Source organism: Eptesicus fuscus, chromosome 7 (assembly GCF_027574615.1).
Source record: "Eptesicus fuscus isolate TK198812 chromosome 7, DD_ASM_mEF_20220401, whole genome shotgun sequence".
NCBI lineage: Eukaryota > Metazoa > Chordata > Mammalia > Chiroptera > Vespertilionidae > Eptesicus > Eptesicus fuscus.
Genome location: NC_072479.1, coordinates 36,288,542 through 36,313,133, shown reverse-complemented (window position 1 = coordinate 36,313,133; position 24,592 = coordinate 36,288,542). Strand labels below are relative to the sequence as shown.

The window sequence follows — 24,592 nt, the reverse complement described above, 5'->3', positions numbered from 1 at the left end:
TGTATTTGCCACGTAGCACTTTAATATCACACTTGGATTACTTGGGTGCTACCCTGTCAATTTGCATCCAAATGATGAAAGTAATTCTTCCCAGAACAGTCTGCCCAAAGCCAAATTCCCTTCGCCATTCCTGAAACCAGTGGAAGCTGTTTACAGTTTCAGAGTAGCTGTTTTGCCATGACTCCAGTTTAAGAATAATTTTAATTATTATGAGTGGATATCGAATTTAGCAAGAAGTCTCAAATTACCAGGCACCTGGCAACTTCACATAGAATATTTTTTCTAGGATATTATTAGCATCTCCAACACAATTTGGGAAACAGTAAGTGTGGGAAATGTTGCCTCTGTGTAGGGACGTTTATTATATAAAACATTCTGGGTAATCTATCACTGCTTCAAACCACCCCAAATTTAGTGGTGTAAAATGGTATTTTTGTTCACAGATCTGCATTTAGTCAGAACTCAACAGGAGTAGCTCACTTTAACCCCCTTGGTGTCAGCTGGGATGGTTCAAAAACAGGACTGGAATGATTGAAGGCTCACATGTGTGATAGGTTGATTGATACATGCTGATGGGTGAAAGCTATAACACCTATATTTAGCTTCCATATGTAGTCTGGTCTTTCTTAAAACATGGTGGCTCAGTTCTAAGAGAAAGTAAGCAAGCAGAAGCTGTATTGTCGTTTTTTATCTAGACTTGTCCATCAGATCCTGTGAGTTAAAAATGCATCACCAAGTTTAGCCTTTGTTCAGAGGGATGGGAATTAGACTTCATCTTTTGATGGGTATGTCAAAGAATCTGTGTATGACTAAGATGTTTTAAAACTCCCACATACAGAAATTACTGCATAATTTTTCAAGTCAAGCTATCTCATTTATTTCCAATTAACTTCCCTGTCCTGCTTAAAGGAAAGGCTCACCCCTCTCCTACACTGGAACTTGTGAAGTGCTCTGGGCTAAGATGTAAATAAGCATGAATTCTATCACCTGGTACACCCTCAATTCACTTCTTCCCACTAAGTTTCTATCTTTTTGATGTCAGACATAACACACACCCTTTAGCTCTTCAAAATAAGCAATGTAATAAGATAGGCTTTGGAAAAGGTTAAGATGTGTTCACAGATCAGGCTGGTTCAATTTCACTAAATTATAGACCAATTTCAGACCCTACTCCTGGAAAAGTTTGGATTGAGTCTTTGGTAAAGAACAAAGTTTCTAAGTAATGAAAATAGTCCTTATAGAATCTAATTCTCCTTTTCTACCCGAGCCAGCTGAATGCACCAGGACAATGCAACAAGCTTTGCTGCTTGTGCAGAATTGATGTGAGAAAGCACTCAGTTCCCAGGGTTTAGCAGAGTCCAAAAAGTCACCCTAAGCTTCAGATTCGACAGTTGTCAGTAGGGAGCTGTTTGTAATGATCTTTGGGTATAGGAAAGAATCTCTAAGTTTGATTTAACAGTGCACCCCCCTTAGATCAATATGCCTTTCTGAGGAATTTGTTGAAAGGGCTACGGCCCCACCCGTATTGATTCTGCTGCTGTGGGGCTGAAGCTGGGCCTGGGACTGCCGTTTAATACTCCCAGGTGATTCTAATGCGGGTTGTCTAGGAGCCATTCGGAGTCACCACCGCGCTACAGGAGATGCTGCACTCTGAATACTAGCTCTGAGGAATCTGAACTGTTCAGTAACCCTCACTCTTGAGGCATGTTTACCATCTTAAAAGAGAAGTCTTTTCCAATAGCTGGAATGCAGACATTAACCTCCTGAGTCAACTGGGTAATGGGGTGGACTCTCTCACAAATAAAATGCAGGTAGGGACCCAAAGGATTTTCTAACTGAAATCACAACAGCTCTTCCAAAAGGTTATTGAAAGACAACACCCAAATCCAGCTGAAGTTTTATTTAAAGTGTAAAAGAAATGGTTCTTGAAAATGCTGAAGGATAAAGCAAAAGGATACAGTGCTCTCTTCCTACTAGTGGGCCAGCCTATCCAAGTACAGGGCAATATACAGTACATAAGTGCTGGTAGAATTTCACAGTAGTTTAGTGTTAGATTTTCTGTGCCTAGATTATGTCGAGATTCTCAGTGTGTGATTTCGGTTCTGGGTTTACACCTTTACTGAGAATGAACGAGGGCTCCTGCTCCTTGGCCATAGCCAAATCCTTTGGGCCCAAAGTTCTTTGCATAGCATCCTACAAAAAAAGGAAAGGGAGAGTTACTGCAAGTTCACGAAGCTTTGCTAGCATTGCTTAAGATCCATGAACAGACCATCAGAAGTAAAAAAATTGCTGACTATGCAAAAAAGTTCAACTTATTTAAGGTGTAGTAACTAATTGTAAAGGCCAAGTCCGAGCATTCTGGTTCCATAGTGTTCAGCTGAGTTACGAGCATGAAAATCAGGCCAGGTAAGTTATATATTTGTCTATTACCTTATATACTCACCTATAGACAGAAAGCATATATTCATAAACTTTGTTTAAAACAAAAAGTTGAAAGAAGACTTTGTTGTGGAGTTGTTTTTATTGGTAGGGGAGTTTTAAGTGATCAAGAACTTGACTGTATCAATCTAAAATTGTTCTGTGGGTTTCTGTCATCTGGAAGTATCCCTAGATCTTTTATTTTCAAACAGCCAGTGACACTAGCCTGCTTCCCCCCATTTTCAGAGTACTTTGTTCTTTTGTGTGTGTGTTTAATGCTGATGACATTTCATTAACAAATAGCCAGTGCAGGATATTCATATGGGTAAACAATATCTGAAATTAATTTTACCTTTACAATAGATTTCACCTTCCTTCTCAGTCAGAGTTGTTGATTCAAGACTCTTTCCACACTTGGCACAGCGGAAGCAGTTTTTGTGCCAGGGCTGAAAGAGACCAATGAGCAAGTCTGAGAGGCTGGTTCCTGCAGTACAAATTCAGACACTCGGGAAGATCATCCCAGAGAGAGCTCCTGGCCGCTGGTTCAACCCAACCACGGCGGGACTGGACCACCCCAGCATTTGCATTCTCGGTCACCTACAGAAGGGCTTAGTTCAAACGTCACTCACACAAGACGTGGACTGGAAGCTACCCATGGAAGGGCCACTTCCCTGAGAGCGGTCTGAGACCTTGTCGTAAGGCTGGTGCGCACCTTTAAACGGCCTCCTTTATGGTTGACAAACCCTGCAGCTCAAAGAGGTGAAGTCACTTCCCTAAATCCACACACCAGCATGGCATCAGGTGTGCTGACTCTGGTTCACTGCTTTTTCCCCACTACACCAAGCATGTCAAACTCGCGGCCCGCAGGCCACAAGCCTCGTTTATTTGGCCCGTGTTAGCCTTTGAGTTTGACATGCTTGTGCTACACTGAATAACCTGCAGAGCCAGATTTGTTAACAGCCTAGCCGTGTTTGTTAATAACCTTCAGGAGCGCCCCCTAGGAAAACAAGTTTCCTTTAAACATAGATGTGATTTGTCAAATGAGGGCAGGACTTCAAAAAATTAACGATTCAGATAGAAATGCAATTTAAAAAAAACTTTGATCCTTGGCATTTACTTACAAAACACGTGCCTGTGTGGGGTGTGGAGGGTTAAGGGGAGCAGCGGAGAGCTGTCCTTCACTGTCAATGCACAGCACCACTTTACCTTTCCTGCTCCGATGATCTTCTCAGCGGCGTACACAGAATCCCCACATCTGGAACACTTCTCAGCACCTCCGTACTTCTGAGCAAACTTCGAAGTGTTGGGGTTTGTAGTCGGCCTGTGAGGTTGAACACTGTGGAAAGGAGAAAAGTTATTGGAGATTTTCCAAAGGGCCCTTGTAAACCCATACGGCAGGCATAATGGACCTCTGGACTTGGTGCTACACCTCATGGCTGGAGGCCTTCCCAGGCCAGCCGAAGGGGAAGAAGAAATTAATCTCAGGTGCAGCCATAGTTATTACTTTAACCTATTTATGGGCTCATTATTGTTACACAAAGACCCAAACTGAAATACCTGTCTTTCCAAGCCTAATACCAAATTTCATTCAGTCCCCAGTACTAGCCTCTCCACTAAACTACTATGCTATGCTTTATAAAATCATATCACACATATTTTTAACCCAGAGTCATATTAGTACCACTAGAATCACATCTAGCTTTTTACTTCACATGAGATTGGAAAAAAATCAATGTTAACTTAAGCAGTTTTTGCATATAGGTCAGTTGACTTAAGCAGTCTATAATTAAGAAAATTAGCAATGCTTTACAAATTAATTTCCAAATATAGCTTACATAGACGAAAGTGTAAACATATCACTTTCTTTGTGGGAAAATATTTTAGAACATTTGCTTATACTATTTGATTTGATTTCATTATTTTTATTTTTTCTCTAGATTGAGTGGAATTTTGTCACTGTTATAGGTCACTGGATAAGCAATAGTTTCCTTGCTTCCCAATTTTTTTCTATTCAATACGTAAGTGCACCTACTATGCAGAACACCAATCTGGGCTTTGAGAAGATTTAAAGGCCCTTCTGGAACCTTAAAAATTAGTCGAGCAGATAATATATAGTAACAACGATAGTTAGCATTCAGCAAATGGTATAAGTATCAATTTTTCCTATTGGAAAAATTTATTCGGTACTTTTAAAATCATGTTTGATGTGGACCCTGGAAATTTTATTCTAAGTAACAAATACCAAGTCATAATACAATTCATAAACCAATACTAATTTGGTTTCTCTAACTGCCCCTAGTGTAGGCATATTTAAAAAACTGTTTCCATAACCTACTGTATATACACTGAGTGGCCAGATTATTATGATCTCTGAACGCATAATAATCTGGCCACTCAGTGTATATAATTATTATTATTTTTTTTTAGAGGCCCGGTACATGAATTCATGGGTGGGGTCCGGCCAGCCTGGCCAGGGGGAGGGGACATGGGTGGGCGGTTGGCCAGCCTGCCTGCTGGTCGAACTCCTGGTCGAGGGGACAATTTGTATATTAGCCTTTTATTATATAGGATATACACTGAATGGCCGGATTATTATGCGTTCAGAGATCATAATTCCTTTTAAAAGTGATCTTCAAAAGCTGTTTACGAAGATATCCACCATTTGCAGTTAACAAGTCAATTCCCAAATCTGTCAATCACTATGTTAACAAGAACGTCATATAAATTATCTCCCACCTGCTAACAACTTTGTAGGGTAAGGATAATTGTTACCTCAAATTTCAGATGAAGCCATGGGGGTTTGGATGTTAAATAATTTGCCAAAAGGCCAAAGGATTAGTAAACGGGTGAGCCTGAGCTGAAAAAGGCAGGTCTGCCTCAATGAGATTGCACCTACCCGCTCGGCCTCTCCGAGACTTAAAATTACCACCTGTCACCAGGGTGGTCCAGACCACAGGCTTCTTGGGAAGGTAGTCCCTACACCTGGTCCTGAAGGAGAAGATGCATGCGGCCAGGCTAACACAGGGAAGAGGTGGGCAGCGGTCGAGAGAGGCCAGCACAGAGGGCTCGGCAGCAGTTGGAGAAGATGGGAGAAACAGGAGTAAAGAGGACTCTGTGACTTTAACACTGGCCACGGTCACTGACTGACTTTTTTGAGGGTGATGGATAAATTTAGTTTTGTTTGGGGGAGGGCATATATGTGTTTTGAAAGGTTTGAAATAAGATCTTTGGAAGTGAGTGAATTTTAACCAGTTGGAAAAGGAGAGCAGAACATAAACAATGAACTTTAACCAAGATGAAGGCAAGCTGGGCTCCTGCAAGTGATGGCAGGCAGCAATGAATGGGTCGGCCCATGCACAACTGATGCACGACAGGGACATGGCTCAGAGACCCTGAGTGTGGAAAAAAACCAACAACAGAGAAAGGTGGGCCTTGATGCAGTCCACACTGCTGTGCAAAGGCCACAGGTTTGGGAGCCAAATGGACATGGGTTCAAATCCTGGCTCTGCGACTTATCTGTGTGACCTGAGCTTTACTGTCCTATCGATAAAATAGGGACAACATATTAAACTCAGCAACTGTGAGGATCATACTAGTATAGAGTGAACAGGAATGTTCAGCAGACAATAGGTACTCAGTAATTATTTCGGGCATGCCATAATGTACCGTGTTTAAAATCATAAGCTTTGGAGTTACACTAGGTCCCATTCCCTACAATTAAATCTACAATTAACTAGCAGCGTGGCTTTGGCAAATCACTTCATTCTCACTGTTTCAATTTGTTCTTGAGTCAGATGGGAAACCATTCCTGCAGGGTTGTTGCGAGGATTTTATGAACTCACATATGTTAGTACTTCCTGGTGTCTAGCCCATAGGAAAGCCACGGTTAGCAGTCTTGTTCAGGAAAGGGCCATCTTATTGGAGTACTACACCAATTTTGGCCTCTTCAATACAAAACAGATGTGAAAAAATATGAAGTTCAAATGAGGGAATAATTGGGTCAAAACCAGAAATAAGAGGAAATTCCCAATGAAGGAAATAGTAAATGAAGTTTAGCAGACTTAGCTCCTCACTACTTTGGGGCTGAAACCTGTAAAGTTTAACACTATTATCTCCAAGATCAAAAACGGGGAAAATTCAATTTTTAAGTAACTGTAAGAGAAAAAAGTAAATTCCTGATGAGGAAATATTCTTACATGAAAGGAGGAGTACTGGGGAATTTTTATTGGCCACTTAACCGCACATGGGCAATGCATCTCAGGACTCAGATACCTCACTTCCTTATCATTTGACTTCATTGACAGCTGGCCTCCGTGCTGTGAAATGAAGGCACTTTTATACCACTTAATTCTGAGGACATCGTGACAGCTTGACATACTTTGGAATGCTGTCAAACCAGGACTGGAAATCACTGGAAAATCACTAAGAACTGTGGTAGGTCTAAAACTGTCAAATTTTGACCTTAAAGAATTGTCACTACTTTATACTAGAAAATCTGAGTCACTTTATCTTTATATATAAAGAAGTAATATGCAAATTAGGCCGGGACGCCGTAACAGTTACGACCGGCTCAGGAGGAAGGGCCGGGGGCGGGCCCGGAGCCAGAGAGAACAACACACAGGGTGGCCTGCCCCCGGCCCCAGCAGCCTGCAGCTCACCAGCAGTCCAGCCTCTGGATGTGAGCTGCAGAGGAAACACCTTTTCTGACAGCTCATTGGCTAAGCTCCCTGTACGCCACTCACAGTGTTCTTGGTAACTTGGGTAATAAGAATACAAGAAGGTGATCTAGGGTTTGTCCACCTCACTCCTGGAGGAAAAAATGAAGATCCGCTGCTGGAGGAGCTAAAAAATGTCATATCCTGCCCTAGCCAGTTTGGCTCAGTGGATAGAGCCTCGGCCTGCGGACCGCAGGGTCCGGGTTTGATTCTGATCAAGGGCATGTACCTAGGTTGCAGGTTCCTCCCTGGCCGGGGCCCAGGTCAGGGCTCATGCAGGAGGCAACCAATTGAAGTGTCCCTCTCACACTGATGTTTCTCTCTGTCTCTCCCTCTCTCTTTCACACTCTCTAAAAATCAATGGAAACATATCCTCAGGTGAGGATAAAAAAAAAAAGAAAGAAAGAATGTCATATCCTATGAAAGACATATCTTGAAAATGCCTAAAGAAAGTTATCATTTTTCCGTGGTGAAGGGACTAGAGTCCGTATTGATGAAAACACCCTGGCGGCTGCGGTGGCCGGCAGTGGCAGCAGCAGCGGGGTGATGGGGCTGGCGCCTTCCCCTGATCAGCCTGGTCGCCTCCCACAGAGGAGTGGGCCTAAGCCATCAGTAAGACATCCCCTGAGGGCTCCCGGACTGTGAGAGGGGGCAGGCTGGGCTGAGGAATCCCCCTCCCCCAGTGCATGAATTTCGTGTACCAGGCCTCTAGTTTTAAGATAAAAGTCTGAAAACTCCCAGGTTCCTGTTTGCTAAGCAACATTAATTGTTATAATTCATCTCTGAAGGTAATGAACATGGTCCTAACTCACCTCTCTGGCTTGATGCCCAGCCTCTCGCCCCGGTCCATGTTGAGCGTGCCAGCGCCCTGGCCATACCCGTAGCCTTTTGGCCCATACTTCTTTCCGTAGCAAGATTTGCAGTAGATCTCTTCATCATGAATTGCCACTGTTGTGCTATCTAAGTTTTTCCTGCAAACCACTGAGGGGGGAAAAGTTAGAATTTAAAAATGTGCCAAAGATGCCTGTCTCCTGAGAACAGTGGTGGTACAGACGCATGGTCTGCAAATGGTAACGGCCAGGCTTGCTCACCTCCCCAGTTTATCTGTGGTTTCCCAGAAGCCTGAGACGGCATCTGGACAGGTCAGCCACATCTGAGGCCTGTTTGCTTCCCCCCATGGATATGACAGTTGTTTCAGAAATGCATCCCAATTTTAAAGCCTCCAACTTTTCAACACGACCTGCCCTCTGGCAGGAGGGAGAGGAGTTTGAGAATGCTGTAATTGCACCAACAAAAGGAACAAAACTAACACTCTGCTCCCAAACCTGCGACACTCCCATCTTTTCAGCCTCTTCATACCAAATGTTAAATCACAACCTAACAGACAACAGAAGCGTGGCTGAGTCTCTTGGGACAGTTGCCTCTGTGGCACCACCTCCCCGGAAGCAGCTCCTGGGAGAGCTTGCCTTGGTCTTGGTTAAACTGTTTTCCATCTAGAATTCTAGTTTTCATCACTAGTCTCAAAGAGAAAGCATGCTCCCATCTTGCCACTGCTCCTCCGGCAGTGGGAGGTTTGTCTGAAGATCACCAAGTGGGTGAAAGTCCGCATTTGTTTCCCTTCCACCCCAAAGGAGAGCACATTCTTTCTTGCTGAATTTCTTACCACAAGACATTTCTAAGTATCCCACTTCATACAACTGCCAAATGTCATCATGTTTAATCCAGACATTATTTCACTTTCGAAAACTTCAATTAAGCTTGAGAAAAGTAGAAATTATGGGGGAGCACACTGGTAGCACAATCGGGCAGCTGGAAATCCAACATTAGTGTAGTAGAAAAAGGGACTCCCCTCTTATTTGAAAGAAGGGGAGGAGTGAAAAGAGGAAGGAAAGAAAGAGAGAAGGGCAGGGGACCTGCTGGGTGGCTGAGAAGAGAGAAAAGTTATGAAGTTTCTATTGTCTTAGACCAAAGTCTCTGTGGAAGAACAAAATGACATCACCTACCCTGGAACCTGGCTGTGGAGACTCAAGTACTGACACACATTTGTTTAAAGAGACAACCTAAAACCATATACTGCTGGAGAACAAACACCCTTAACAGACATTAAATATAAACTAACATAAAAGCTGTTTTGAAAAATATCCAGTGCCCTGGCCAGTGGTGGCTCAGTTGGTTGGGCGTCACCCCGGGCACTGAAAGGTTGCTGGTTCGATTCCTGGTCAAGGCACACGTCCTGGTTTCAGGCTTGATACCCAGTATGGGGCACACACTAGGCAGGCGATCAAACATTGCTCTCACATTGATGTTTCTCTCCCTTTCCCTTCCTCTCTCTCTAAAAATAAAAATATATTAAAAAGAAAACACAAAAACAATCTATTTAACCAAAGCAAGTGTAAGTATATGAAAAATTTACTCCATAATCCCTCTCCTCCCAGTCCTCACCCCTATTCTAACTACTCTGAATTATTTCCTTAAAAGGCTGTCGTGAGCAGAGGCAAATATTAGGAAGGAGTAGTAAAAATGACCAGTAAAAAACCTGGCATTTCATAAACACCGACTCTATTATGGTGTAAACATCATGGCTCAACCTAGATGAAACTAAGATCAATTTCTAAAGTATTTGCATTTCCTCTGTGTTCACATATTCTTTTGACTACAAACCTGCTGAAAAACAGATTCCTCCAAAAAAAAAAAAAAAAAAAAAGGAAAAATAACTCCTAAGAGAAGGAATAGTTAAACCAAATCTGAGAAATGGTGGTTATCATGGAGGTGTACATAACAAACCTTCATATGTTGTATTTTTATTTTTGTAACCGTCTTATGTTGTCCGTGTCTAGTTCGCTACAGAGCAGTTACACTATAAAAAGTCCCAGGCACCTTGAATGCTGATGCCGAGAGGGAAAAGGACAACTAAAACTTGAGAAGTTTTCTCTGAAAATTATTTCTCAGTGTAACCAAATTTATTTTTAACATTTGTAGTTTCCAACAGTAAAGTCACTGTGCAGTACTACAGTTAAAACAAATAACTGCATGTAAGGGTGGATTCCCCACATAACAAATCCTTCATTAAAGACGAAGATTTACATCAGAAGATGGCTAATGAAGAGCTTTCGATGCAACTACTCTCTTGTTTAAAACTGAAGACTTGGAGGAAATGTGCTCGGAAGAGGGAGCTTATCTGATTCTGTTTCTCTCGTTATCAGGCATTTACTCCCTTTTGAGCATATAGGCTGGTGTTGTTTTATTTCCTGCCTACGTCAGACACTGACCATTTCCCATCTTAAACAATATTCCCAACCTGCCTCTGTGGTATTTCCATATCCCAAGTTCCTTTCCCTCAACTGCAGGGTATCAATGACCAGAAATAATAGTATTCACTACTGGAGAAGGCAGAATTTGAGCTTCTAAAGCAAGCTTGTCAAACTCGCGGCCCACAACGAATGTTTTTGCAGCCCAGCCAGTATCACGGTATGTCAGAAACATTTTAATAAAAATTTCGTAACTTAATTTTTACAATATCCTGTTCCACATAATTATTAATAACGAACTACAATGCTCGATAATGGCTGATCACTATAATCGTGTTGCATTCATTTCCCTTATGCGCCTTTCGTGCAGGGGCACCGTTTCTCTCCACTAATACTAGCGGCGAATATTTTAGCAGCCGATGGCCATATCATTAGTCTTGGACTGACTTGTTCGGTGTGTGCAACAGGAAATATTTCACTTTTGGAGAACAAGAAAACGGGTATCTTTGTGTTACGCTTATTAATTTGTGCAGTTATTCAGTGGCTGGTAAGTTAATGTTCAAGAAAATATTAATTTTTATTAAAATGTTCTATATTTTATGTTAACAATTATTTATTTCAGCCCTTGGTATTCAGCATGTCTCTATGGAAATAAACCTACATTTCTATGAAAATGGAAGCTTTGGTTTTTTTGCGGCCCACATAAACTTAAACCTGGTTTATTTGGCCCGTGTTAGCCTTTGAGTTTGACATGCTTGTTCCAGACATTTGAATTTCAACAGTGTGGTGAGAAACAAGAGAAGCTCAGCCAGGAAGAGAAGGCTGGGGTGGGTGGGGAGCCGAGCCCCATGCCCTGCGCCAGGCACTGTGTCAGGTGCCCGACCAAGGACACTGAGCTCTCGGGGCCTGGGGCCGGGGAGACAGCTGTGACAGATGGAGGGAGGCTCAGAGCCACGAGGACTCAGGAAGGCCAAGGTCTCGGGTCACCTGCCGTCCTTGCTGCTGGGCTGAGCACTTAACAGTGTCTAGGAGAACAGACAGGCAAAAATGTTTTACAAAACCAAGTCTGTCCATTAAATATGTAAATCGAAGCTTCTTACACGTAAACCTGTCCCAGGCGAGCTCGGGCGGTACTTACTGCACAGAAAGCAGCAGCGGTGGAAGCTCCGCCCATCGCACTGCACCTCCTCCGCGTGGTACACGGTCCTCCCGCAGGCCCCGCACTTGTTTCCACACCCCCAGACGGGCATCCTGAGGGAATAAAGGTGCATTAGAATGTGCCCACACCCAAGCTCGCTAGGGGGCTGTTTAAACCCAGGAGCACGTGAAGATTTCCTTCCTTTATGGGCCGCTCTAAACACGTCTTTCAAGGCCTGGGTTCCTCCAAAGTAACCTCCTCTCTTCTCCTCTCCTCTCCCAAATTACAGGTCTTTCATTAGAAAACTCTGGCTTGTCACGTGCACATTTTTTTTTCCCTACAGGACACAGGACCCGCATTCAATAGAAGCACTGGAATGCACAGGAGTGCAAGCCCTGGCCCCACCCCACACACGCCCAGTCGTAATGAGCGGTTTAGAAAACAGATGACGAACTTGCACTTGGGTGGGGTGTTTTATTACAGGTTTAATCCACTGTAACCCCACCAAATTCTTAACAGGTAACATGCACAAGCTATGACACTCTTTCTAGGGAGGAACTTTCTAGGGAGGAAGAAAGTGTTGTGTTGTCCTGCAAGAACACATTTTGTATTTGTCTGCTGAAGTTATGTGAGAGCCCTAACTGTTCGCCGAGTGACACAGAATAACCTCTGAGCAAGGTGGCCGATGTCCTTGGCTATCCTGCTCTGATGGAGGGCCAACATGTCCTAATCTCCTCCTCACTGGACTGGTCTTCGTAGCCCCTGCCTGGTAAGTCTCCTCGGAGGAGCAGCTTGCTTCTCTAGGAATCAGCTGGTTAAGAAAGCTGGAGCCCTCTCACTCACTCAAACCTGGCTGGGCAGAGAAGGGAAAGGAGGGCTGCTGAGCAAAAGACGGAGGAATCTTCAGTCCTTACAATGAACTGGAGGGTGGTAAATTCCCGCCCTACACATCCAAGACGATCCGGAACCCAGCAACTTCCTGAACATCAGGAGGCCTTTCCAAAGGAAAGACTGCTCCTGAATCACTGTGTTGGGCATCTTTCTGGACCACAGCACTCACTCTCTGTCCCTCTTCTGATAATACTTCCCTAGAGTCTCTTCAGGGAAGCAAATATCTCTTTCTTGGTCCGTGTGGTTTAGAGAAATACCACATGGTCTCCCGGTGATGGTCCACCATGCTTGTGACCAATTCAAGACAAAATTCAGGTAAGCATTTCTAAACTTTTATACAATGTTATGCCACAACAGTCGGAAGTATGATCAGTGAATTCATCTTGTTGAACAGCGTAGAGCCAGAGAATCAATCTGTACTTCGAAATTAAAACAAAACAAAAAGAGGCCCTTTGCCACAGATGTTTGAGAAGCACTGGCTGAAACAGTGTGGACTCTGCCCTTAACTCCAGGGCCGGGTGACTCAGGCATGATGGCAGCCAGGTCACTGCATTCTCCCTCCCGCCACAGTGATGGGTTTAGGAATGGGTACAGGACCCAAGCCAATTCAATGAAAGTTCAATTCGAGCTCTGGTTTAGAACTGTGTGAATGTAGGGGTGGAGTTTCTAGCGGCTGTCTAGCCACTATAAGAAAAGAAGCCAGCTCAGAGGAAAACAGAGAATGAACCAGCACAGAGGAAAACAGAGATGGGGAGACTAGATGTAGACACTCTTCAGCCATGCCTCGTTTTATCCTGTACTCTGTATGTGAGCCAATAAATTTCTAAGTCACCTGGACATGGAGCTCCTGTTCCTTGAAACAAACAACAATAACACACACACACACACACACACCGGACTGATATGACTAATTATCACTAAACTATCGGTCTCAACTTGCAAAAAGCCTATTCCCTTATTCAGGCAGGAACAAAGTATTCCAAGGGTCCACAGCGTTACCAGGCTACTGTGAAGGTAACCACGCAGGCTCAATATCTAGCAACAACAGAACATATTTGCAAGCTTTCCCTTAGTAGTTGCATAAATTGCTCCTTCCCTTCCCTGGAGACAGGTGCTCCATTGTTCAAATGCACAATGAAACCTGAGCCTGGCTGTACAACCTGACCCACGCACGGCCTTGGCTCCAGCAGCCGGCATGGGCTTGAGTTTGGAGTGCAATTCGTGATGTTGACTTTGCCCCACAGCTCCAAAGTTACCTGTGTTCTGGAATGTTCAAGGATGCAACAGACATCTGCTAGAAAGTACCTTCAGGGTTCCTGAGGAAACCAGAAGCCAAATCCAGGCTTACAGGTAATGACATACAATTACTTAAAATTGGGTCCCAAGAATTAGTAGCCCAGCTGGCTTTTAAAATATTTGTTATTGTCTAGGCATTTCTCATCATATTCTAAAGTACTAGAGGCCCGGTGCACGAATTCGTCCCTCGGCCTGGCCAGCAGGATCGGGCCAAAACTGGCTCTCCGACACCCCCCAAGGGGTCCTGGATTGGGAAAGGGTGCAGGCCAGGCTGAGGGACCCCACTGGTGCACGATCAGGGCTGGGGAGGGATTACAGGAGGGCTCCAGGGCGTGTCCGGCCCCGTCTCAGTCCTGATCAGTAGGACCCCAGCAGCAAGCTAACCTACCTGTTGGAGTGTCTGCCCCCTGGTGGTCAGTGCACATCATAGCAAGTGGTTGAGTGGCCTTAGCATATCATTAGCATATTATGCTTTGATTGGTTGAACAGAGGACCAGACGATTGGACACTTAGCATATTAGGCTTTTATTATATAGGATACTGTCTACTAGTAATATCAGCCTGCCATCTTCCACATTCACACACATCTTCTTTGGAGCAATCACCGATAGAAAGCCAGATTTCTATCAAGACTCACACTATCCTGAGTTGTTTCTGAATAACGTTTAAAAATGTATTTTTAAAAATCTAACTCATTACTTTTTTTTTCTTTCTCTATTAAAGAGCAGCTTGGGAGAATATCTTCCCTTTCTTTATGTAATTCAGGGTTACTGAATTTCACTTCTTGCAAATCAAGTCTTACTTCTATTATACATCCATAGCAGCCAAATGGGTATGTGTCATTTTCCAGGAAATATCCATCAAAGTTCTCCAACATTTAACTTACTCTGTTATTTCTTCCCCTCGGGGGTGGGGACCGCATCTCTGTAATTCCCCAGCCCACCTACCAGCATACTTAACATATCTATACTAATAAAAGGGTAATATGCTAATTAGACCAGGTCGACCGGACATTCGACTTCTTTCCAGACAAAGCCACGGTGGTGGGGGCCGAGGCAGAGGCGGTTAGGGGTGATCAGGCTGGCAGGGGAGCAAGCAGTTAGGGGCGTGATCAGGCCAGTGTGGGGGAGCAAGCAGTTAGGGGTGCGATCAGGCTGGCTCGGGGGAGCAAGCAGTTCGGGGGCGATCAGGCCGGTGCAGGGGAGAGCAGATGGGGGTGATCAGGCTGGCAGGAGAGTGGTTAGGGGTGATCAGGCCGGCAGGCAGGCGAGCAGTTAGAAGCCAGCGTGTGAGAGGGATGTCCCAGTTTGGAGATGGTGCAGGCTGGAGTTAGGGACACCCCCTCCCCATGCACAAATTTTGTGCACCGAGCCTCTAGTATAAAAATAATTCATTTCTATTGTTTTAAAGAATCCTTCCTTTTTCAACCTGTTGGTATGATTCCCAATTAGATCTTATCCTTCTCAAAACAAAAGTAGTACTGCCCTATTTCTCTTTGTCACATTTATGAAATTTAAGTAAAAATTTCAAGTCATTAACTTTTTAAAAGCTTTTCTAAATATTTCTGAATAAACCTCTGTGGTCCTGGCAAATGATGTTAGAAAGAGCATCCTCAGGCCTGGCTGTTGTGGCTCAGTTGGTTGAGCATCATCCCATGCACGAAAAGATTGCCGGTTAAATTCCTGGTCAGAGCACATGCCCAAGTTGCAGGCTCACTCCCCAGCAGGGGGTGTGCAGGAGGCAGCTGATCAATGTTTCTATCTCTCCTTCTCCCCTCCTCAGGCTCTAAAATCAATTAAAAACACACACACATTTTTTTTTTTTTTAAAAGAGAACATTCTCAGAAAGCTTCAGCTGAATTTGTTTTATTTTTTAAGCTAGATAGTGGATAGTTGGGTATTCCTTATATTCTCTATTTCGTATGTCTGAAATTTTCACCATGGAAGGAAGGGAAAAAAAGAGGGAGGAGGGGAAGTTGGTTTAGACAGACCTGGGTTAAGTTCATTACAACTTAACAGTTGTGCAACCTTGGGCTTATCTAGAACATAGTTACGTTTTTTATCTGTAAAAGAGGGAAAGGTAGCTCTCTATCTCTCAGACATTGAAGACAAAACATGGTAAGCAAATGCCTCGGCAGACATCCAGTAACTGTGAGCGTGTTGGAGGGAGCGTCTCATCCTGTCCACCCTGCGGTCAGCGCTGCAGTGGGAAACCCACGGACCAGCACACAGAGCAAAGCTCAGAGCCACAAACAAGGTAAAGAAAAACTTAGCGTTCAGTCACTCACAAACCTTTTCCTGGGACGACGAAAGGCATTGCAAATATAGCGATGGTTTCACTCATGGTGACCATCTAAGAAACGAAGCCCCAATTCACACTTTCAGGGTGTGTTCCTATGGACATTTCCTGCCTTTGGCAGGGGAAGTGTGACGATCTCCCATTTCTGTCACTCTTAGGCATTGCTACACACGTAAAAAACAAAACAAAAAACACTCGCAGCTTCGTTTTTCACACGTGCATTTGTCTGTACAACTTCACCACAGCTGACATTAATCACAGCAAACTGGATGTGCACTGAGCAATCTGGGCAGCATGCCTCCCAGTTCTATGTATTAATTTACAGAGTGGTAAGAGGAGAAATAAAATCCCACTTCACACACATCTCGCACAAGCAGGCCAAACGGGCGTATTCTGTTTCTCAGTCTTGTTTTTGGTTTCCAGTGTCTGAAAGTATTTCAGCACTAGAATTTATACACTGTGTTAGATTAAAAAGCTTGTTTACATCCCAACACCTATTTGCAATTTCTGTTTGCTGCTTCCTCCCAGTCTGAGACACCACCCAAAATTACAAAGTCCTACCTCCAGAAGAAAATTACTACAGTCTAACTCTGAGTCACCTTGTGGTAAAATTACATCACTCTCTTGATAACCAAGAGCCACAAAATAAGCACATGACTCCCTCCGACCACCTGTGGCATTTACTGTCCTATTTTAGAATCTGAATGACTTGAATCCATGAATTTCGAGCCTACATGTCGCCACCTGAAGTTTGTTATTTGTTCTGAAAGCGAAGGTTTGGATTTTTGTTTTGATACCAAAGGTCTGGAGTGAGTCCATCAATACAACCAGATTCTAAATGCTTCAAGAAGCTTTCACATTATATCACCGTATGCGCAGCTTTGTTGCTACACTAGAACATGGTTATAACCCAATTTCCCGAAAGGGCGAAGTTACTATTATAAACCAATTTCATCCTGAGCCACATCCAGAGGGGTCACTTTGCTAAGGAATATGTAAGTTAATAGCACTGTCCCCAATTACAATGATTTTTAACAAGGCCAGTGTTTCAGAGCTATCAGTAATTGGACATGAAGCTTTACTCAATGTCCATTCTAAAAACTGTTTCTTCTGCTCCCCGAATTACCTGCCTAGTCTACTTCCCTTATCTAAGTAGATACCATGAACCAAGGGTAGACTCCTTATGCCTCAGCAATTGGCTCCATGTTTCATTTGACTCCTTCTACCTCAAGGTGGCCTTTGAGTCATCTCAGCCTCAGGGTGAAGTAAGAGCATGGATTTGTGAGTCAACACAGTCTCTTTTCCCTCATATGTAAAATGAGGATAACAGCACCTTTCTCATAGAGCTGTTAAGAGAATGAGCTGAGAAAATGCTTAGAGTAGGCACTCAGTTACTGGTAATCTTTGTCATCAATATTTAGCAATTTTCAATCTTTGTTGTCAATACTCATCTTCCTCTTTCCATCTTGTGTCTCCATTCCTCCTTATACCCCTAATCCCTTCCATCAGGGCAACTGACTTCCCTCCCTCCCTCATCCGGCTAACTCCTGACTTCATTTCTGTATCTCCAGTAACTGTAGGGCAGGGGCAGCTAATAAACACTGTGCAATGCTTTCCTGTTTGTGAAGCCCTCATATAAATGTATTCAATCTTTTATAAGCCATACCCTGGGTTAGGGTGGAGGATAAAGGTTTTAGGAAGTGTGCCTGTTTCTTAGGAAGTTTGACTGTGGTGGTAGAAATATGTACACAAATAATAGCAAGACAACATAACCGGTGACACAGAGGTGTGCAGAAAGGGCTCTGGGAAGCCTGCATGGTCTGCTTATACAGGGATGGCAAAAGCGGTTTTAGTTCCTGGATCCTCTGAAAGTGGGTTCCTGGAAGTATGATGAGAAAGATTCTGAAGTTCATAATGGTGAAGTGCCTGGCAAAGAGCCTGTACTCCATATACATTGATTTTCTTTTCCTTAAGGGGTACTACTGGGCCCAAATATGGCTACAAAAAGTTCAGTCATTCTGTGACTTGCTGAGGTCACTGAGCCCCAAAGCAAATCCAGACTCAATCCACTCGTTTGACTGCAGGACTTCAAGCTGTCCCCAAAACTCCCGTATCTGATTTTAAGGGTTGAGATCGTTCAATCACCTGAGAATTATCACTCCTGCGGTACCAAATTACTTGCACACATGAAGACCTTCCTCTCCCCCAGTCTTCCTCCTCACCATTAATTACTGATTCTATAGGCTGTTACCATTTACATCTTCAACTTGAAGTACAGAAAAATCCTTTGACTACCTGCCAAATCACATATTGTAATTAGAATGCAACTATGCTATAAACTCCATCACCCTGGCCTCCAACATCTGCCATAGCAATTTACAAGCATGCTAACTACAATATATTGATTTATTCAAACAAATTAATGTTTGAATGATTTACACATGATGGAGTCAGACCAAGATTTATATGTCAAGACTACTGTTATCTGCCAAGTTATCTTAGGTTAAATTGGTTATTTGATCTGCTTGTTTTCTCATTTCAAAAATGGAGATAATGCTTATTTATATCATAAGGCAGTTCTGAGATTAAACAATATATGTAAGGTACTCAGAATACTGCTTGCACATAAGAGGTTAAAATAAATACTATATTATTATTATCCTATATAATAAAAGCCTAATATGCAAATTGTCCCCTCGGGTGGTCGTTCGACTGGGAGACTGGGAGTTTGACCGCTTGCTATGATGTGCACTGACCACCAGGGGGCGGCGCGGGACATGGCGAGCATTGGTGATGTGGTGCTGGTAGCAGGCGGCAATGAAGGCACTGCCGGCCCTGATGGGTCCCAATGAGAGCAGGAACGTAGCGGGATGGTGGAGCAGGTGAGCAGGTGGTGCCAGGCTAAAGCGGGTGCAAGCGGGGGCCCGATCACCCCGCCAATTGCCCCGCAGATGGCAACCAGTGGTGGTGGCGGTGGGCAGGGCTGCTGCCCAGCTCCCAGGTGCTGAGGGAGTCGGACGGGGGACCCAGCCCAGATCGATCGCTCTGCAGACGGGATGGTGGAGCAGGTGAGGGGGTGGCACTAGGCCAAGGAGGGGTACAGGTGGGGCTGCAGGGCTGCAAGGCTGGGGGCACGAGCTGGGGCCCGATCTCTGCAGGCCACCCCAAGGGACCCCACCTGTGCACAAATTTGTGCACCGGGCCTCTAGTTTACTTATATAAAGCTTACTATATGCTTTACTTATGTTAAGTAGTTTACTTATAGTAACTCAATCCCCATAACACTGAGGTAGGCATTATCATTATCCCCTTTTCATAGGTGGGGAAGCTGAGGTAGAGAGATATTAAGTGGCTTATAACGGTGAAACCAAAATAAAATGGCCAATTCAACCTAAAAATTAATACCAATAAACTTTAAATAATTTCATACATCTTTAGATGTTTCTCTAAAACTAAACCACTCCTAGCCACACAAATATAGTACTGACTTATATGGCTCTGGCACAGGTTCTTTTTAAATTGGGTATTTCCTGTACTACCACCTGCTGGATGAGGATTCAATTCTCTCCTCACTCTTTTCTTCTGGGAGAGAACCCGCCAAGAAACGGTGTTGCCTATAGTGAACTGGCCCTAATGTATTACATGGTATGTGGCCTCTTCTTATGAGTCACGGAAAACTAGCAGCACTGTTGGTTTGAGATGGTAAGCAAAAAAGCAAGGAACCTAATATCCTTTGCAAATGATTCACAATATGCTTCTATTGGTTCTTCCTCTATGACTTTCACTAAAACTTAACATTTTTAATCATCAGAGCTTGTGTGCAGCCCCTCCACAATCCAGTTTGAGAAAACGCCCTAAGTTAGGGTTATGAACCTGGGGTCACAGAGTCCTTGAACTTCTGGGGGTCAGTGAACTTGGTACCGTGTACTTTATGCACTTCACATTTTGAGAAGGAGTCCAGAGGCTTCACTAGGCTGCCAGAAAAGCCCATGACACAGAAACAGTTAGGTTGCCCTGGCCAGTAAGCAATGGTTAGAGCGTCAGCCTGATCAAGGGCATGTACCTGGGTGGCAGATTCAATCCCAGGCCCTGGTGGGTCGGGCACGTTTGGGAGGCAAACAATTGATGTGTCTCTCTCTCTCACCTCCCTTCTTCCTTTCCACTCTCTTTAAAAAAAATCAATGGAAAAATATCCTTGAGTGAGGATTAATACAACAAAACAAAATAAAGAAACAGGTAGCACCATCCTTGGTAATGAAGGTAATCAAGGGAGGGAGGCCACGCAAATACCAGACCAGGAAATGATGGGAGGAAACCTGTGAATGTCTGCAAAGGGAGGAGAAAGAGCTGGCCTCTGGGCAAGGCCTAGGGTTAGTGTTCCTGTCTGAGTCAGCTCTCCTGGAAGAGGCCTTCACTAATAGTCTTTTCTCCACAGACTCAACAACGTGTAGAACAGGGTCTAGTTACAGGAAACCTCCCCAGGCTGGGCTGGCTTTGTATAGGCCTTAAGACAACCCTGCAAGGTATGTGACGTTATACCTGTTTTACAAGATAAAGTAACTGAGGTCAGAGAACAGCTTGCCCAAGGTCATCAAGCCAATGGGTGCTGGAGCTGAGATATGAATTTGGGCCCAACTGGCTTCAGTCCTGCTCTCCTCACTGTGCTATGTTGTGGCAGTTTAATCAGGACAGAGCTCCACTGAGGACTGCTTTCAGTGCAATATTTAGCAGATACCAGTAACAACCAATATTCGTTGAATACATCTAGAGGAATCCATTAAAAACTTGTGACAGAAACCTTGGATAAAATCTGCTAATGCATAGACTGCCTGAGTCCAGCTAAATCTTTGTTCATCACAATTGTAACTTACTAATTCCGTCATTTGTTCAATAAATCGACGTTGGCTCTGGGCAAAGGGTGTTTAAGGCCCCCAAGTAAGCACTGTGTGTTTCAAGTTCTCATGGGACGCAGACCCTGTCTCCACCTAACTTCACCTTGAAGGAGCAAAAGAAACTAGACTCCAGAGTAGGAAGAACCTTGAGAAATATTGATGAAGCATCAGCTGCAGTCACCTGGAAGGAGCTATGACCAAGAAGAAAGTGGGGAGAGACCACGGAGGCCTTGAAATTGGTTCTAGTTTGGTGAGCAGTTTTGAAACTTTGTGACCTCCACCCTTTTAGAATACTGCCCATCTCTTTCCTGAAAAATTTGAGGCACTTTATAGCCAACTTCGAGAGTGTCCTATTTGAGTTCTTTATATAGATAGAGCTTTAAAAACAGGTGGATTAGAAAAGTTAAAAACTCGGTCATGCTGACTGTCCAAGTATAAAAAGTTACCCCTAATAAAAAGCATTTCTAGAATGAAAACGGGCTTGGTCTGCCGACTGCAGATAAAACAGGTCAAACATTTGGAGTAACCATTTTAAACAAACATCGTCAACAAACGTCCTAGCTTGGGTGGGGGTCGAGGTGGGTGTCTCCGGACCTAGGAGGCCCCCCTCGCCCCGGGGCTGCCTACGTGGAGCTCTGAAACCCAGGATGTGACTTTCAGGACCTGTTGCAGAATTTCCCAACCGAGCATTCTTAACTCTCCTATTCGTACCCGGATAGTAGAAAGTTCCGGAAAAAGCAGGGAGTTTTCCACGGACGTTTCACTGCTGTCCCTTTTACGGTTTAAGGTTCCGTGCTTAGTGGGCAGAGACCACCGAACAATGGGATGCCGGAGGTCTGAACTCCGGGGTGCGCGGGCTGTGGCAGCCCTCGCCTCACCCCCCAGGCTCCGAACCGGCCCCCGGGAAGCGCGCACCACACTCCGGGCAGGGGAGACCCGCGCAGGGGGAACCGGCCGCGGAGGAGGGGCCCAGGGCTGCTAAAAGGCGGATTCGCAGCCACGCGAAACTCTCCAACCCGCCTCTCCCCGAAAACCCGCAGGGACACGCTGACTCGGAGGCCATGCACTGCTATTTATCTGCCCCGCGGGCCCGGGATCCCAGGGCAGAGCCGGGGCGGCTGCGAGGGGAGAGGTATGAGGGTGGGGAGGACGGGGGAACAGGGGTGAGGTGCATGGCTGGGGTCTCAGTGGGGACCGCGGTAGGGATGTCATAGGAGATGGGGGGGTTCCCACCCGGCGGCCTGAGGACCCCGGGAGGCTGTGCGAACCCCCCGCCCCCAAGGTCAGCGGAGACGCCCCCACCGCCGCTACTCACTCGAGCTGGAGGCTGGACCACGCACCGCGGGCAGAGCTGGGGCAGCGCAGTCGGAGGGAGTGCGCAGAGGATCCGCGCGAGTGCGGCACCTTTAAAAGACCCCCTGGTGGGCGTGGCCTCGCGAGCCCCGCCCCTCGCTCGGTTCCCGGACCCGCCGGAGGGAGCGCTGGGGGCGTCGGGCGGGAGGTGGGGCGTCTGCGCCGCGGGGCTCTGGGCTTTCGGACCGAGAAACAAAAGGCAGGAATCCCGCCTCTTCCTGCGGCTTCCCGCGCCCGGGGGCCGCTCCCGCCGGCCGTACCCCTCGGCCCCCATCGGACCGGCAGTTTCTAGGAGTAACTGGAGTTGGGAAAGGAGCCTTCCTACGGGGCGGGACGGTCCCGGCGGGAAATTGCCCGCCGCCCGGCCACGTCCCCTTCCCACCGGGTGCCCGTTCTTCCTTCAGGAGGGACCCATCCAAGGTCGAGGGGGCTCCAGCAGTAGAAATCGGCCAAATGGGGGCTTTCCACCACCCTCCTCCCTGCCTCGTCCTTACAAGCAAACGCAGCGTGATTAACTCCCCCGGTGGACGAATACTCTCTGGTTTGATTTCCAGCTTCTGGGAACCCGCAGCCTTCCTGTTCTTCAAGAGCAGAATTTCTCCTCTAGACTAAATAAATGACGTTAGGAAAACGCCTCATGCCCCAAGTGCTTTTGCTTTTCCCACCACGAGGACACAGCTACACGGGCTGCTGTGGGAAGTAACCTAAACCCGGCCGGGAAGGGGGTGCTCCAACCCCGGCCGGGAAGGGGGTGCTCCAAGGCTTTAGGTGTGCTGGTTTCAGGAAAGTCCAGGGATGCCAGGGACAACCGAGGGAACCAATTCCATGAGCTACAGGATGATTTGTTGTTTTAAATGAAAAGAACAAGAAAAATGCCATTCTCTATCTGGTTTGCATTCTAGGCGTACGGATGACCTCTGTGTGGGGTGCGATGATCCCGGAGAATTGATATTTGGGACAGTGGGCGGCTCGAAAAGGGCGGTGAGTCAAAATATCCCTCAGGCCACAAATGCAGTAGCCTCCTCTGGTTCAGAGCTTGTCCGCCTCCACACGGTTGACGTTTTGGGGTAATTCTTTGTTGTGGGGGCTGCTCCGTGCTTTGTGCCTCCACCCACTAGCTGCCAGTAGCACCCTTTCCTTCCCATTGTAGCTCATAGGAGAAGATGTGCCAAATGCCCTCTTGGGGAGTGGGCAGAAGGCGCTGGTTTCAGAACCACTGCCCCGCTATATAGCTGCATGACAAAGTGCAGAGCAGGTTTAGAATAATACTGTTTTATTTTATATGCTGGGGCCAATCCAGGATAAATTCATTATAATAGCAGCCTTATTCTCTGTCTGCCGAGCACTGTGCAAAAACATAGCGGTGATTGACATCTCCTGATATTGTGGCAGGAGTCTGGACGTATTCCTGCCTGCTGTGAGCTTTTCTAAATATGGGCAATCCGAATGTTCATGATATCAGCTCATGCAAAAGTGACCTGACTTCTGGGACTGACATGAAAAGCGTGTCCTTTAGAATCTACATTAGCTTCGCTGCTTACAAGTCCTTATTTTTCTTGCATGGGTTTATGTAGTATTTCTATCGAATGAAACTGTATCTGTGAATTTCACTGCCTACCCTTGGGTTCTTTTTGATGCTTCCAAGACCTGACCCATAGCTTTCTGACAGGCTCTTGTCCCTAAATTCCATCGCCACATCCTGTCATTTGAAGTTGGGCTTGCTTCTAACCTGAAAGTATTTCTGCTATCTGCCCATATACCGTATTTTCCGGCATATAAGACGACTTTTTGACCCGGGAAAATCTTCTATACGCCCAGTCGTCTTATATGCCGGAAAATACGGTATATATTTGTCTTAGGATATTTTATAGTAAGTGTGGAGATAATGTACAACATTTGGTTTTAAATAACTGTATTTGTGTTTAAGTATCAACATTTTAAAAGTATTTTATTTCCCTTTAAACATTTTTTAAACTGTTGACTCTCTTTGTTATAAATGTTAAGAAATTCTTTCTGTTTATTTAGACAGCAGTGCAAAAGAAAAAGTGTGGGCTTTGTAATTAAACAGACTTGGTTTCAGTATACAACCTTGCCACCTACTAGCTCTGTGAGCTTGGCCTAATACTTGACTTTTTTTAAAAAAAAATTGATTTTAGAGAGAGAGGAAGGGAGGGGGGAGAGAGAGAGAAAAAAAAATCAATGTGAGAGAGAAACATCAATCTGTTGCCTCCCCCTACTGGGGATTGAACCGAGATCCTGGGTATGTGTGCTGACTGGTAATCAAACCCACACCCCTTTGGTGTGCGGGACGATGCTCCAACCAACTGAGCCATACCGGCCAGG

General features: G+C 45.2%; 2 protein-coding genes across 3 annotated transcripts in view; one reads left to right on the top strand and one right to left on the bottom strand.

Moving 5' to 3' along the window:
• ZDHHC17 (zinc finger DHHC-type palmitoyltransferase 17) overlaps window positions 1-24,592 on the top strand; it is a 137,526-nt gene that overhangs the window by 92,127 nt on the left and 20,807 nt on the right. The gene's annotated exons all lie outside the window — the stretch shown is intronic.
• On the bottom strand, window positions 1,886-22,413 carry CSRP2 (cysteine and glycine rich protein 2). Of its 2 annotated transcripts, XM_008143826.3 has the most exons (6): window positions 22,212-22,407; window positions 11,520-11,632; window positions 7,946-8,114; window positions 3,625-3,754; window positions 2,771-2,864; window positions 1,886-2,193 (listed from the first exon to the last, which is right to left on the bottom strand). In XM_008143826.3, the coding sequence occupies exons 2-6, from the start codon at window positions 11,629-11,631 to the stop codon at window positions 2,117-2,119; spliced, it is 582 nt and encodes a 193-aa protein (XP_008142048.1). In that variant the 5' UTR covers window position 11,632; window positions 22,212-22,407; the 3' UTR covers window positions 1,886-2,116. The 2 variants fall into 2 exon arrangements, with proteins under 2 accessions (XP_008142048.1, XP_054574806.1); XM_054718831.1 differs by lacking the exon at window positions 2,771-2,864 and having other exon boundaries at window positions 22,212-22,413.

Excerpts from the sequence above, each read along its gene's own strand:
- CSRP2 (XM_008143826.3), bottom strand. The coding sequence starts at position 11,631 with ATGCCCGTCTGGGGGTGTGGAAACAAGTGCGGGGCCTGCGGGAGGACC. Across the intron at positions 8,115-11,519 it reads CCGCTGCTGCTTTCTGTGCA|TGGTTTGCAGGAAAAACTTA; the intron begins GTAAGTACCGCC and ends TTCCCCCCTCAG. Across the intron at positions 2,865-3,624 it reads AGATCATCGGAGCAGGAAAG|CCCTGGCACAAAAACTGCTT; the intron begins GTAAAGTGGTGC and ends GGTCTCTTTCAG.